This window comes from Venturia canescens, chromosome 2 (genome assembly GCF_019457755.1).
Source record: "Venturia canescens isolate UGA chromosome 2, ASM1945775v1, whole genome shotgun sequence".
NCBI classification, from domain to species: Eukaryota; Metazoa; Arthropoda; class Insecta; order Hymenoptera; family Ichneumonidae; genus Venturia; species Venturia canescens.
In genome coordinates, this window is record NC_057422.1 from 6,028,001 (window position 1) to 6,043,156 (window position 15,156).

At 39.8% G+C, this 15,156-nt stretch overlaps 1 protein-coding gene across 3 annotated transcripts in view; it reads left to right on the plus strand.

The window, feature by feature from the left end:
* LOC122405742 (uncharacterized) overlaps positions 1-14,062 on the plus strand; it is an 82,236-nt gene extending 68,174 nt beyond the window's left edge. For 2 of the 3 annotated variants that reach the window (XM_043410681.1, XM_043410680.1), the window contains exons 4-8: positions 7,834-8,068; positions 8,604-8,769; positions 10,008-10,277; positions 11,352-11,734; positions 11,896-14,062. In XM_043410681.1, the coding sequence (XP_043266616.1) occupies positions 7,834-8,068; positions 8,604-8,769; positions 10,008-10,277; positions 11,352-11,734; positions 11,896-12,040 (1,199 nt within the window). In that variant the 3' untranslated portion in view covers positions 12,041-14,062. The remainder of the gene's footprint in view (positions 1-7,833; positions 8,069-8,603; positions 8,770-10,007; positions 10,278-11,351; positions 11,735-11,895) is intronic. The other variant, XM_043410682.1, reaches the window with a different exon arrangement.
* Positions 14,063-15,156: the final 1,094 nt, after the last annotated feature.

A 15,156-nucleotide genomic window follows, 5' to 3' on the forward strand; every position in this document is an offset into this window, starting at 1 on the left:
TGTGTACTTATCCATTTAAACGCTGTGTAAATTTGAAGATTTCCTTAAGAAAATCGTTTCGTGCATGAACTTAAAATCCTTCTATTTTCACATTTTTCCCAAGTTTCATTCATTTTCGAATCTTTTTTTCTTCCCATTTGAAATGATCTTTGAAAAATTGCAAGAATAAAGAAAAAAATTCCACAATTTCCACTCATCAGCCGAGTTCTTTATTCCCGTGAATTTCTCAACCTCACGATCGAAGTTGGTAGTTTCCCATTTCGAAATTATGCCCCGTGTAAGCTTCAATTAAGGTAATTCAATACGGTTGAACATCCCAATCACGACAGGCAGTGGGACTCGCATGAATCGAACACTCTAAACGTGAATGACAAGAGGATAAGTCCCCCTCGGTATAGCTGCGTGAGCACGCCCGGACACTCTGCATCGCGTGAGCGCGAATCAAGTACCCCTCTCATGGGTAGCCAAGGAACTTACTCTGATCAAGCACCTCGATTGTGAGTGGTGACAGCCGGTGGATAGATTCGGGATCGTCACGCGTCGCGTGCCACAAGAAGCGTCTATTGACAATTTCAAACTCTCATTAGACCTGCAGAACGCATGTTTTGAAATAAATTCAAATGAAACGTTTTTATTCTTTTCACTGTAAAAAAATATAAATTCACTGAAAACAGGAATTTCGATTTGAATATTCAAAGTCCTTCCGCGGAGGAAGACTCGCGATGCTTTTTTCATTAACGAATCAACCGTTTCACTTTATTTCGAGCACTCTGAAATTTTTCTAGTCCAAAATACATTTCATTGTATTCGTTCTGGTGTATACTACCTGCTGCCATACATTACTCGGGCAAACCCCAAATCAGAAGATCGCGTGACCAGCAGCATAATCGTGATAAAGAGATGGGTGATCATTTCGTTGATCTATTGAACGGGGGAAGATCTGTTTGTAGTTTGTATGGTCACTGTGCTGGGTTGTACCCAAAGGTTGTAAATTATACCTCATTTCTTACTCGAGGGCTGTCATTAATTCTTAAACGACGACAATCTACGATATGAATTTAGACGAGTGAATAAATGAATGTTTTTGTCCTTCGTTCAATCGTACCGGGTCGATTATTTCCTGACTGAATTAAACGGTAACATTTAACATTAAATTTACTGTAAAAAAAACCAATTCCTGTAACGCACTGTAAAATTTTAATCATTTTACAGAGTTTTCAGTTTTATAATAGCAATTATTGCAGATAGTTAAATTTACGGTATGTGTACTAAAATTTATAAAACGTTTAATAAACTTTACTCTACATCACGGTAAAATGTCTTTGCCTCAACGTAGGTATCGATCACTCGCTTCTGAATTCCGTAGCACACTAAATCGCTAATTTACACGCTTCAACAAAGGGCTGAGGATATAAAAACGATGGGGAAATAGGCCGATGTAGCGACAATATAGCCGTGCCATGTCCCTATTATCGCAGCACCCTGGCATAACGTTCGTACGGAAATTTTTACAGTGCAGCGCAGTAAAATTCACAGTCACGCTCATGTAATATTCAGAAATATAGATATTGAAATAATCTTCAAAAGTACGGTACCTTTAGCCGGACATTTCTCTTAGACATACTTTTAGGCATACTCCGGTAAAAATTCCTACTTTGAACAATGAACATTATTTAATGTATAGAAAAATTAAATTTTTTCTCCGTCATAATATCATGAATTGCAGCTCGTCACCGCACTGTCGCGTTACTGAACGGTAATTTTTGGACGTAAAATGATCGACCCATCAATAAATCGGCTGCAAAAGCCTGTGAATGTACGGAACGGCCAAAAAAGCCAATCATTAGAAAAATGCGTGCCATTCGTGAATAGGAAAAATAAAAATGGCAAAAAGTAACTCATTTTTACCCAAAGTAAGGTCGATTGGTGCTCGAATAGCGAGGGTGGACACGGTATTAAGCGAATTCCAAATCTCTCGTCCCACGCTTTTCAGCCAGTCAGTCTGCTGGCGCGAGTCGGTGCTGTTGCACGGCTCGGTACAAACCAGGAGGGACTGTGGATTGAAATGGGTTTCCCGTTTAACGATTAACAGGCCTACAGACTCGCGCTGACCCGAATCCTCGCGAGAGGTCGAGAGGGATCTGTCTCCCAGTCAAGCAGCGTGCAGCAGCAGCGGCAAAACCACTAGCGACCTGTGCATTATTCTGTTCGAGGTGAACTCCACCCTTAAGGCACAATCGTATGCAAGAGACTCGACAAGCGTTCGATTTTAGTCGAGAATATACCTGAAAAACGAATCACAAGCTTGGGAAAAAAATCCTCGCAGCCTATCGACCGACGTTGAAGGAGATTGGAATGCGAGCACGTCGATCATGCTGCTGATTACATCGGAAAATTCTGAGTGTATCGATAGTACGTTTATTCAACAAAACAGCGAAAAGCGAGTTCCTTCAGCGGAAATTTTGGCTCAAAGTTGTTCAAAATTGAAATTTTCCATTATATTTCGATGCGAGCTGATGAAAGAATTGAAAAAGTAGAGTGAAATTATAATTTTTTGCTTCTGCTTAGTGAATTCCTGCTCCTCGTCCAACGAGCTCGGTTCCTGCTCGATTAATTCGATTTTCTAATATAACCACAAAATTCACTATTTTCCCATCAGCATGAAAAAGGCACCTTTTGAATACCAATTTCGAATAGTGAACTAGTTTCCATGACCGAGCTCCCGTTTCTCCAGCCCCTGCCGTACAACGGATAGAATAATTTTTCCATCTTATCGAGGAATTATCGATAGATTGGTGAATTCACTTGCAACGCTTCCGAACAATTCATCCACTTTATTTTGATGCAGCTTCATACGTTTTTGTACCTGGTTTAATATTCCCATCGCATGCTCTTGGGGAAACGAGACATTGATGAAAGCTCGTAAATAGGGCATCTCCGCCTAGCCAATCCACAGAAAAATTTTACGACTTCAATTGAGCTCGATTTTATTATCTGCTTTTTTCACCTCGTGATAATCGCTTCGTAATTTTCTTCGATTTATTTCAAATCGCACAAAGCATATAAATTGTTCAACATTTTAGTAGTTTTTCTTTCGTATGCTTATAACTTTTTACTACCTCGAACGCAAAATATGCTGAGAAAACTTGAAGTTGAATTCTATAAAAATTAAAATAAAACTGCATTAACTAATGTGAGTAATTTGTTAATTAAATAAGGTACAAAAAACTTGAGATAGTTCATGCGCGCGAAACGATTTTCTTAAGAAAATCTTGAAATTTACAGAGTTTCAATCGGTAGTCGACTGACACGCGTATCAAATTTTAAAGGATTCCATCTTATTGGTTATTCAGATAAACGTGTTTAAATGTGAAAAAAAATACACACACAGGGGACTGTGCGTAAAAAATCGTTCATTTTTCCATATAACGAATGAACGCTTCTCACGAAGTTTATGAAAAAGTACACAATAGCGATGAAGTATATAATGAAATTTTGGGTTCTGGCAGTGATGGATACCCGTTCAATAAATGGCTTGTAATTACATTCACCAAAAAATCAGTTGAAAAAATTTATTCACAATTTTGAATTGATAATTCTGACATTAATTTAGAGTGATAATATCTTTAATTAGGAAGTAGAAATCGAAGCAATTTAGACACCCATAAAATACGATCCACCTTAAATTTGTTAGTTTGTAGAATAGTGTGATCGATTTTTTAAAACATCAAGTCGAAAGACGGTGTAAAAAAATATTTGTTTAACGTATGTTTTTCAAGTCTAGACGAAAAAGAGCCCTTGTTAACGGAAGAAGGGCCATTGAAGAGATCTTATCCCTCGTGAGAGTATTGAGAGCTCTAGAATTTGGGACTGTTGATGAGATAAGCCTTGGTGAGTTCCAGTTAGCGAGTGCGTTAATCAACAGGTCCTTGGAGCGTCAAGAGGGTAGTTTCGGATGGAGAACAACGAGATCGAGAGTATAGAGAAACCTCCGATGAACTGAAACTCGAGAGATCGACCCAGATGGGTAGCGGTATAGAGAACGAGAGAGAGAGAGGGAGAGAGGAGGGTGGAAGTGAAAAGGTATTGTAGGACAGCGAGTGCTGGAGAACCCAGACTATTAGATAGCGAGCTAACTAGCCTCTGCAACAACGCTTACCCAGGATAATGTCAATTATAAATCTGCCACCAATTAGGCTCGTGGAGCGGGGACCAACCCAAATGATATCGACAAAATTGAAAAAATTTATCCCTAGTGTACTATAGTACCTAAAAAAATGATTTTTTTAATCGTTCAAAATCAATTTGAAACACTTTAAAATCGAATATTGGCTAGAAAAGCAACCATGAATGAAAAACCACCTCTTTTTTCAACAACACTTCAAATAATTTTTTTTCAAAATAAACAACCATCCACATATCGACTCAACGAACATTAAACTCCAGCAGAATAAGAATTCTAAAAATTCCATGTTGTCTCAACACTCCTATCGGTGATGCGATATTGTAGGATAATAAATTGGAGTAAAGAATATCGATCGAATGTATTTTATTAGAACAAGACCATTCTTAAATTCCAATACAGAAAAATCATGTTTTGACACACCCCTTTCTGTCACGACCCCATCCTCTTTTATTTTCTCACTTTCTTTTTATGAAACAATTGAAATTTTTTCATCTCGCTAATCAGAACGCTCTCAACATACTTCATACATCAATACGTTTATATTTTAATTCTCTACAATGTGAAAATATTTCAAAAGCTGCTCACTCAGTTACGAACCGACAATTAATCCAGCTCGTTCGTTTCCATTTTTAAATAAGAATCATGATCATGATTTTCCAATATGGTTAAGGGTCGCACATTCACGCAAGTTCACCGCGAGAATATCCAGTTCATTAAATCCACCACTCGATCAATGATGAACCACGCATAAAGGCTCGTCATTCACAAGAGAGAAGAAAATCATTCGGAGGATGATTCCCAGACAGTTTCAACTCCAAAGAGCATACGCTCCAGTTTCATTAAACAGAATACAATTTCTGCTGCTCTCCATCTCTCAGTCTCTTCCCATCCCAGTGTCACCATCTTGCTCGCCCATCTAGTCGAGATCTTCAACTCAAGGATGATATGCTAATTTAATATTCCATGATGGAGCATGGAGTGGTTACACACGTATAATGCAAGGCTTCAGCGCTCGTAGTTTCCCTCCATCAGAATGTCTCGAGGAACATTGTCATGCTCGTAACAAGCTTGCAACAACGGATTTGCAAATCTCTACACCACCATTGTTACACCCACCACGAACGAGAGATTCGTATGTCCGGAAATCCAATGTACTGCACGTACCACGACGCTACGTGCATGCGAATATGCGACGAATCATTAAGGGCCCCCCATAATCTGTGCAAACATTGTTTTCTAGAATAACAAAGACTCTGGAAAACTTGAGAGTTCGAACCTCAAGTTTTTATCTTGCTTATATTTCAATAGCCTCCGATCTGCACCGTTTTATCGCTCATTTTATATCAGCGGCTGACCTGTTTCGATTGCGGAACAAACGAGTCCCCTCTTTCAATATGATTTTTTTATTAGCGACGCACCCGATACTCGCCCCACACTTTTCCGCGTCGATCCCACGAAGTCGACGATTCCACGCACCCCGTCATTCCACGCATGTGAATCCAAAGGCCAGCCCCTTCGCGATGCCATTAAACGTCCGCCTCTTCCTCATCGTTTTATATTCACGATGCGAATCTAAGCACACACGCGCTTGCTTGCTTGCTTGGCAAATAAATCTCGCGACTTTGAATTCTCTAGCAGCTGCTGTAAAACGAGTGATGAAAAAATATTTCATGAATTCTCATCGGATGTGCGGGATTCGAGAAATTTTCTCTGGAAACAAACAGCACGAATAGCGCGATCCACCCTACGAATGGTGACGCGATTGAAACGACTTCTACGATTTTTATTGAAAATCTCTGATGATCATCGACTTCCGCAAATTTCCACCGGTGCTGGGATGAATAAACGCCCTTTGACAGACAAACTAACGTCACAATCAGGTCCTCGATGCTTTATCTCAGATTTTGTGTATCTAGTTTTTGTGTATTTACTTGAAATATGAATCCCTGAAATAACCCATTTTAAGGGGGGAGGGAAGAACGCGGGTCGCCCCTTAAGACAACCTCATGAGCCGCCAAAAGGCTTTTTCAATCAGCAAAAATGTCGTCCACTTTTTATGACCTCTGCTGCAAATTGTTTCATTATGAGAAAATATGACTGAGGGAGAACTCGGAAGATTGCTCCAATAACGTATTTGCGTGTCCGGAGCGATTTCCCTTTTTTCAACTCGATGCGAGCACTCAGACGATGTGACAAAAAGTTTTATCAAGAGATTCCGAGGAATTGGAAAATACGGTGGAGTTTAAGAAGTGTGAATACCGAGGAAAGAAACGCTTCGACAGAATGAAGCAATCCACTTAGATAATCCAAAGTTATATGGGTCGGGCCAGGGGAGGAGGAAAAAACGTTTCTGTTATACGAGATCGAACTCAATCCGAAAAGTTGGCGCGTGATTTAACTCGTACTCCCTCGTGAAAATGTGCAAACTCGTTCTCTTGGAATGACGCGTGATGGAGTTGGAGAGAAAACTCAACTTTCCTCCATTCTGAGAGCTACTTCTCGCATCCATGCGCTCGCGTCATTGTAAGCGATAAAAAGTTTTAATGTGTCGATATTCGTGTTCCATCGTTTTTCACTTCGCCTGTCGATTGAACTCTCGTTTGTATCATGCGCCTTCGAAAATATTCAATAGCAGCTACTCCTGCGAAGTACTTATTGCCGATTGCACGTTCTTGAGAAACAAAATTATTCCAGCATTTTATTACGCAGTAAATTCGCAGAGAGTGTACTCCGCACAGAAGCGAACAGTTTTTCAACTCTTTTAAATTCCTTGTCAGAGCGTATAATTTATTCAGGAATGATGTGCTCAAGGTCGATATGAATCAGCAATTCCCCGGACAAAAATACTGAGCAATCCCATTACAGCCGTTCCAAGAGCTCCAACAAAAGCTCGATTTGTCAGAAAAAATACTCCACCAAATTTCATATTCTCACAAAATGTTGTACTTCCATTTCATTTGTAAAAATATTTTTGATCAAACGCAACGGACACTTACGAACAGATCGTATTTGCTTGACGAACGAGCAGTTACGAAAACGTCATTTGAAGCACGAAAGCGATTTGTTCTGCACAGTGACAAGTGCAAAAGAATTCGTTTCACTCGATAATTTTTCAATCATTCACGTGACTCGAAGCCAAAGCGATTTATTCTGTACAAAATGGACTGGAAAAAAATGTATTTCACCCAAAAGAATTTTCAGTCATTCTTGCTAGATCCATCGTCTGAACTCGAGGCCTATTTATTCGTTTACCTATATCGATTCTTGCCCCAGGTTCATCTGCAGTCTGTTATGCTGAATATGTCGGAAGGACCGGATTTTAGGAGGTGAAATTTTCCGAAAAATTGTAAAATATTTCGTTGCATAAAAATATCAAAAACGAAAAAAAAGCTTTCGAGTAACTCGACAATGAGGAGAAGGTACAAGAGTACAAGATTTGTCAGCTATTGAAGTCTCAACTTTTCAGCGGATTGTGATGCTGCCAAGAATCCATCGAGTCCATTAGATTTATACTTTATTCCGCGAAATTTAATAATTTGACGCGCTGTTGGTGCCAAACGTTGAAAGTATGTTTGCTTCCTTTCAGACATTCCATTGATCGTCTGGTAATCAGGTTGTTGATGAATTTTCATAACCAAATGTTTCAGGAATGGGGAGCGTCGGGAGAAACGCGACCGGAACAGCGACGACGACTACAAGTTCGACAACGGATCTTACGGGTACAACGGCGTCCCTGCCGGAAATAGCGCCGACGCTCACCGAGCGAGAGTTACTCAAAATCGAATTTTACAAGACGTACGATGTTATGACAGGAGTTAGAATAGCTGCCACGTTGGGCGGTTTTTTCGGTCTCATGGTCCTTCTGGTGGTCTACAAGAGCAGGTACATATCCTCCTGATTTTTTTCTCCAAAATATTGTACACGTCGAAAGTGAAACTCCCACCAACATATCGACGCTTTTATTTCACGTCATTCTCGAGTTAGAATTTTCAAAAAAATATAAAATTCAAAAAAATTCCGAAATTTAAAGCGCGGAAAGCTCTTTAATTGATCGAGAAAATAATGGAAAATATCCACGAAAAAGTGGATTCTTCGGAGGATTTAACGGCACGAAAAAATGCTGCTGCCTCCGAGTTTACCGAATGAATTGAATATTCGCGGTGTTTTCCGCATGGTTAATTTCTAGGCTGCCACCTCGAGTCTTCGTGTATTTACTGAATGACTGCGAGCATTCAAGTATTCATTGGAAACGGTTTATTAAAAGCGTATTCACGAAAGTTTCCAACACCCGCTTACATTGGTTTCGAAACGAAAAGTTTTTTATAGCGAATAACCCCGGAGAATCGGTGTACCGAGAGACGAATGTTTAGCACAGACACGGTGAATGAGATGACCGAGCTGCTGATGTAAATTGCAGATGCAAGTCGAGTAAGCAGCTTGAGGATCCACGACTGACCGCAGCCGCGGCCGCAGCAGTGGCGGAAGCGGAGGCCGAGGAAAGAGCGCTTGCTGCTGCACTGGAGGCGATCGCGAGGTTACCACCCCGTCCGGGACGTGGTCCTAGAAGATCATTGTGCATCGAGGTACGAGCAAATACGTACATACGAAAACGCGCGGTTCAAAGTTTTCGAACCAAATAACAAGACCTCCAGTTTTCACTTTGGGCTTTTTTCGCATTCTCAACGGCTGCGTGGTGCTTCAGCAATGCCTTTTTTCACTTTCCATCCCCAGCATTCGTCACCTCTACTGACGTTCTCCTGCATTTCATGTAAAAGTTTTGTGACTGGTTTCTTCAACCAGAATCTCGGGAAGCTTGAGCTTCGAATTTGTTCTACCACTCGTCTAAGGTGACAAAAAAGTAAGGGGGAAAAAAATCACAAGAAAGTATCCGATTTAAGTAAAATCACTGAAAACATTATTGTCTCGCTATCAGGCTTTTATGAATACAAAAAATGGAGTAAAAACCTTTTTTTTATCTGGTACGTGCCGACATATTACAGAAAACTTGGAAAACGTATCCTTGCATCAGCCCCATTATTTCATTCACATTAGCGACGAAACACCATGTTTTCATTTTTATGTTATCTTAAGGTATTCCTTTCGCATGAGCGTACTTGTTGGTGGCGCAAATTGGGGCACTCGAAATTTGGACTGATTCCTAATCTCTGAGAAGTCACGGTTATATAGGAGAAGCTTCTGTTTCTGCCATTTTTCCAACTTCTATCGTTAATATCGCTTTTAAGCATTCGGCAACCCTTTATTTGTATCGTCGCTATAGAATTATTTAGTACATGAATTATTGAATAGAAATGTGGCGATGATGGAATCTCCATAAGCTCCCGTATAAATTTAACGATTTTCAACTTTTCATTCTTTATTAAATGCTCGATAACCTGACCTGAAATATCGCCAATCTATTCGCTCGCACTTATACTTTACTGTTGTTTAAAATCACTTATTTGTAGAATATTCGGGTTCGTAAAAGGAATACCTTAAAAGCCATTTTGTTTCGAATCTACCGTTGGTGGTGTCACATTGAAAAAAAATGTGCAAAATCTGCCAAACGTAGTTTCTGGATTGTGATAAACGCGAATAATCTCAACATAAAAAGCTTCAATTAAAAATAAAAAATCTACTCGTACACTTAGCGAATGAAAAACACAAATTTATTACAAGACCCTGAATAACGAGAAATGTTGATCTTGGTTTAGAGCTGATTTGATTAAATCATTTAAATTTTGCTTTTTACGAATGAATCATTTGGTACGTTCTGATAGTAAAATATTGATTTTCTGTTCCATCGAAACGTGTCGAATGCCAGATGAATCAGCCGATGATAACAACACGTTTCGCATCGGTCGGGGGTGGCTACGACGCCCTGTTGGCGCCACCTGTACGAGATTCTCGACTCGCTCCACCGGGCAATCACAGTCGAAGATGCAGTTCCGTGACATGTAGCAGCACCGGTAGCAGCTATCTTGAGCGAAGAGGCTCCGCCATGGTGATGCCTTGTTTACCACCCCCTTCATCCTATCCACGCCATGCAGCCTACGACGAGCCTTGGGATCTTTACTACCCCATCGATATTCAGGTGAATAAACAGCAGTAGCAAAAGTACCAGTAGCATCAAATTATGTCGCTTCGCTGCTCAGCGATATCTTTCTGTTCGATCGTCGCTTCATGAACCTTTAGATTGTATGTAAAAACAAATTCTCGGTAAAGGGGAAGCTGTTGAAAGTTTTCCGGAAACCCTTCATCGACGTTCCAATTTTTCCATTGACTTGCCAATGAAAATGATCATTTTCCATCGTCGGAGGTCTTTCTCTCAATAACCCTTTCTAAAGGATTTTTTTTTCAATTACGGACGAAATTCTGAATTCGGAAACCGCTAATGGGTTTGATTTAGAGGTCTATTTTATTAAAGGGTCTAGCCTAATTAGAATTTTCAAAAAATCGATTTTTTTATTGCATCTTTCGAGAGTATAGATATTTAAAAATATCACATTAAAATTTTACACACCGCCCAGTGCGGTACCGCGTACCTGCCTTCGTTTAAACGCGTTTTTCTCAAAATTACATTTTTGGAGGGCTCGTTGATAAAATCACCGAAACTATTCGACCGATCCTTACCAAAATTTTACCAAATTTTTGAATGTTTAAATTTTTAGCGGAACTATTTTTGTAAGAATGGCCGGAATTTTGTCATTTTTGAAAAAATAAAAAATCGTATGGTATGCGCTATAGCCATTTACCCATCGAATCTAAGCGCGTTTTTATCTTTTTTCTCCGACCATCCATTCCAGAGATTTTATCAACACCCGTCTCTTTATTTGGACCTGTCCCCTCCACCATTTATCTGTGCGCGAAAACTGCGTAAAATCAATCCAAAAAATGTATTTTTGTGTATTTTAAGAGTGTATTTTTGAGGCCTAACACTTTTTATATCCATATTTATAATTTATACCGGTCAAAAAAGTTCGTGAAGATAGTCTTTTTTTTGGCCGCCTAATTAGAGTAAACCCCTTAAGAAAATTCCAAAACAGTGAAAAACTCGAGCTCGATTTGCGCGATTGCAAGTTAAACGTTTAAAGGAGGCCGCGAATAAAACTAGAGGAAAATCCACCATTAATATTCCTCATTAGAGATGAATTGATGTTGCACTAAGGTGATACAGCCAACGCCAGACTTGTCACCTTGCGGTAGTCAGATTGGTCTGTACGGTGTTGGTGGAACTGGTGGCCGACGTGCACCACTGGCCTCGATGGGCAGCGTTGATCCACCGGACCCGGACTCAAGATCGTTAGGTTCGGATTCAGTGTTCCTCGAGGAGGAGAACGAGTCGATAGGGACGGAAGATGAAGTCTCAGGATTTTCGACGGACTCGGACGCCCCGGGGCCAAGTTGCCGAAGATTTTTACGCGTACCACCAAGAAAAAAACGACCCTTAGAGAGATGGAACGGTTGCGCTGGTTGTGTACCACGACGACGAGCTGGCACCGATCCATGCCAGGTTTGCATGACCATCAGTGCCTCTGTCGAAGCACCCAGGTCAGTTTTATCATCAGTTCTAATTCAATCAATTCAAATAAATCATCAACTTCGCTCTTAAAAATGCCACCATTTTTTGCAATTTTTCTTCATTATTTTCACCGAAGTAAAGTAATCTCAATGCTTTCCAATATTAAATATGAATTTTTTCTTCCATCAAGGTCGCCAGCAATATCTTCGACAACAAGCAGTAGTCAAAGCAGCGCCGGATCGCCACCGTGTTCTTCGCCAATTGAATTAAGGCACCGACCGCCAGCGCCTCTGTCCACGACACCTCCAATCTGGTCCCAAGAAACACTGTTCTAGATTTATATATACAAACACGTATAAATACATATACATATATACATACATACATACATACATACATATATATATATATAAATAATAAATATACATAAGGTAACACACGTATAACGCGAATGATCACAATCCCCCGACAATTGATACAAAACTTTTGACGTCGATCGGCTGTTAGAAATCTGTACGAGGCTGTACATAGGTTCGGTCAGAATCAAAGCGGAATGGTGGCCACTCTCGTGTGATTCTCCGTCTCTCTGCCAGATGAGATTTTTCCAAAAAAAAGAGAAAAACGAAAAAGCTAAGATTTTTCTTTGACTTTACTAAGGAGGTTAAAACGACTCAACTAAGAGACAATCATTTTTCTAGATGTTGCTAGAGATTTTTCGAAATGAGTGTGTATAAGAAAATCGATAGTTCATAACCGGGCGTCGACCTTTTGAATCAGAGTCTTTCATGAACTGCAATTTTATATATCAAAAGCATCGAAGATTTTTGAAAAAAATAGTAAAAGAGAGAGAGAGAGAGAGAGTGAGAAAGGGGGACGGAGACAGATCACGATAAAGATGTAGAAAAAGAGAGGAGGAAAAGATTTCCGGTTACCAAGCGCGAGTGCGGTGCGAGACTTCCGCTCGATTTAACCGACGAGCAGTAGAAAACGGGAGCAAAGCCAGCTTAAGCCTGCACAAACGAAACGATTCGATGCGACGAGCAAACGCCACACGGTCTAGTTTTCGCCCTCCCCCTTTCTCTCCCTTTCTCCTCTTTTCTCGTTTTACTTCTCTCATTCACTTCTCCTCTCTTTCTTTTGCTCTTTACGCGCAATGGTTCGTGGTCCATGAGCGAGTCCGGATAATCCTTCGCCTGATGAGAAAAAGAAAAAAGAGTGGATTTGAAGGGGAGAGGAGAAAAGAGGAAAATAAGATAAAGGGAAATGCCGAACATCGTTTTTCGTCGAGACAAAACTAGACCCCTAAGATGATCGATTTCCGATTGCTCCACAAGGTTCTTTTCCTATGTAAAACTTCATCCAATGGGAATTAAGTCAACCACGAATATGTCTTCAATAAGATTTAACGGGAGTTCCACCAAATGCAGCTTCCGAGTATGCGAAATAGAAGAGATATTGAAAATGAGAAAAAAATTATTCAAAACCATCCGTTTCGTCGGGATCTCTGCATATTTTTCCAACTCCCTCCCAACGGAACAGGATGCGACAAATTAAGAGGGCTGCTAATAAAAAGAACGCCCGCATATTTCGAAGCTTTGCAGATTTGGAACGTGTTGCGAACTTTTTCCATGCGGTTGGAACATCACCTTGTTTTCAGGCATTGAAAAGAATCTTTGTACTTACTCCAAACGCAAAATAACTACGTCTCATCTTCCAACTATTTTCTGGCTCAATTATTAATCAACCACGAGTTCGTGTGACTGAAAGAAATAAACAAAAGCATTCACTCGTCATTCTATTCTTTCTCGTCGCATCTGCTTAGAGCCAATAGATGATGATACAGAGAGACCGAGACAGATAAGAGAGAACTAGCGGTATGTTCGTTTTATGGGCGAAGATAGGTAATTATTTTTATACGGTAGTGATGATAATTGACATGAGCAACCGAACTATTGAGACAGTTCTCGCTGCACGATCTGAGTCGGCCCAAAATAAAAAGAATAAAAAATAAAAATAATAATTAAAAAAAAAAACTACAACAACAATAACGAATTAATCAAATCTACGAATCAATTTACAGTTCTTGTCTGAATTTAATAACACTTTTTGTCACGAGCCAACGCGTAATGTGGCTATCTCAGGTTGACGAAGTTATCGTAGTGTCTGGAAATTACGTGGACCGAATGAAAAGAATCAAAGCAATCGATAACCGTCGCCGATCGAATGGGATCGTTTACTAAGCACGTTAATAACTTTCATTAAATATTATTTCGTTTTATAACTCAAATACCGTATAAAAATTCGACGAACTTTAATGTTTTCACATCGAAAGATTCCATTAAACCGATTACCTGATACTGTTGACAATTTTTCGTTCCGAAAATTCCATTTACTTTCCGCTCCAACATTACTCTTTTCCTTCCACTGCTACCGCTGGAAAGAGGCACTAGAAAGATGAAATTTGATGAAAAAAACGGGGAAAAAGAAGAAGCCGATAAGCTTTCACCGGTCGACGTCGGAAGGCGGCAAAATATCCGAGACCGTGGTTTTACCACGAAACCAAGGAACGAGGGGACATTATTAAGGCGGTGGTCTCGCAGGACGCTTTTGTATAGAATGTTTTCCAATTTCAAGGGCTCTTTTGAAGCACCGTTCGGCAATCGCTTGCAAAATTTCAAAAAACAAATTTACCGTTCCATATTCGAGATATTGGTAGCTACAAAAATTGCACAATTTTAAGGACGTTTTCATAAGGAACGGTTAGGAATTTCTCATGTGACGTAACGCCTCCAAAATTTCCCCACGCTCATATACTAATTGGCCAATTGTCATTCACAGCAGAATGTAAGATCAAGTTTAAAAAAAAAATATTTTTTCGCCACTCTATTTCGAAGTGTATCGGACTGGAAAACTTGGTTATTCGCAAACTCAAAACTTCATATTCACCCTTTGCCTAAAATTTAATGGTTCCCAGGTTTCTGTAAGAAGGCACTGATCAGAGAGTCCACCTTTGAACGTGACTGGGCGAGACCGCTGCCTTGAGGATACTAAATCACTACCATTAATCAAGTCATAAATAAAGAAAAGGAAACCAATAGAAACCGCGAAACCGAAAATTGTTCCAACGTGCGAGGATATTACAGAGATCGAGTGAGACAGAAAAACAAACGGTAGTAGTGGAAATGAGACGAACGTTCGAATGACAACCTTGGCCAACGACAAGTGCAATCGACGCACAAAGAGAGAATAAATAAAAAAAGTCAAAGGAATTATACGTGTATAAATGTTTCGCAAACAAAATTAAGAAATCTGGAGTCCACAGGATAATAATAATAGTAGTAACGATAACATAATTAATAATAATATTGATAATAATAGAAATAAATAACGATAAAGATAATATTGACGAAAGAAGAAACAAGAATAGACGGGCAGAATTGAAACTAAAAAA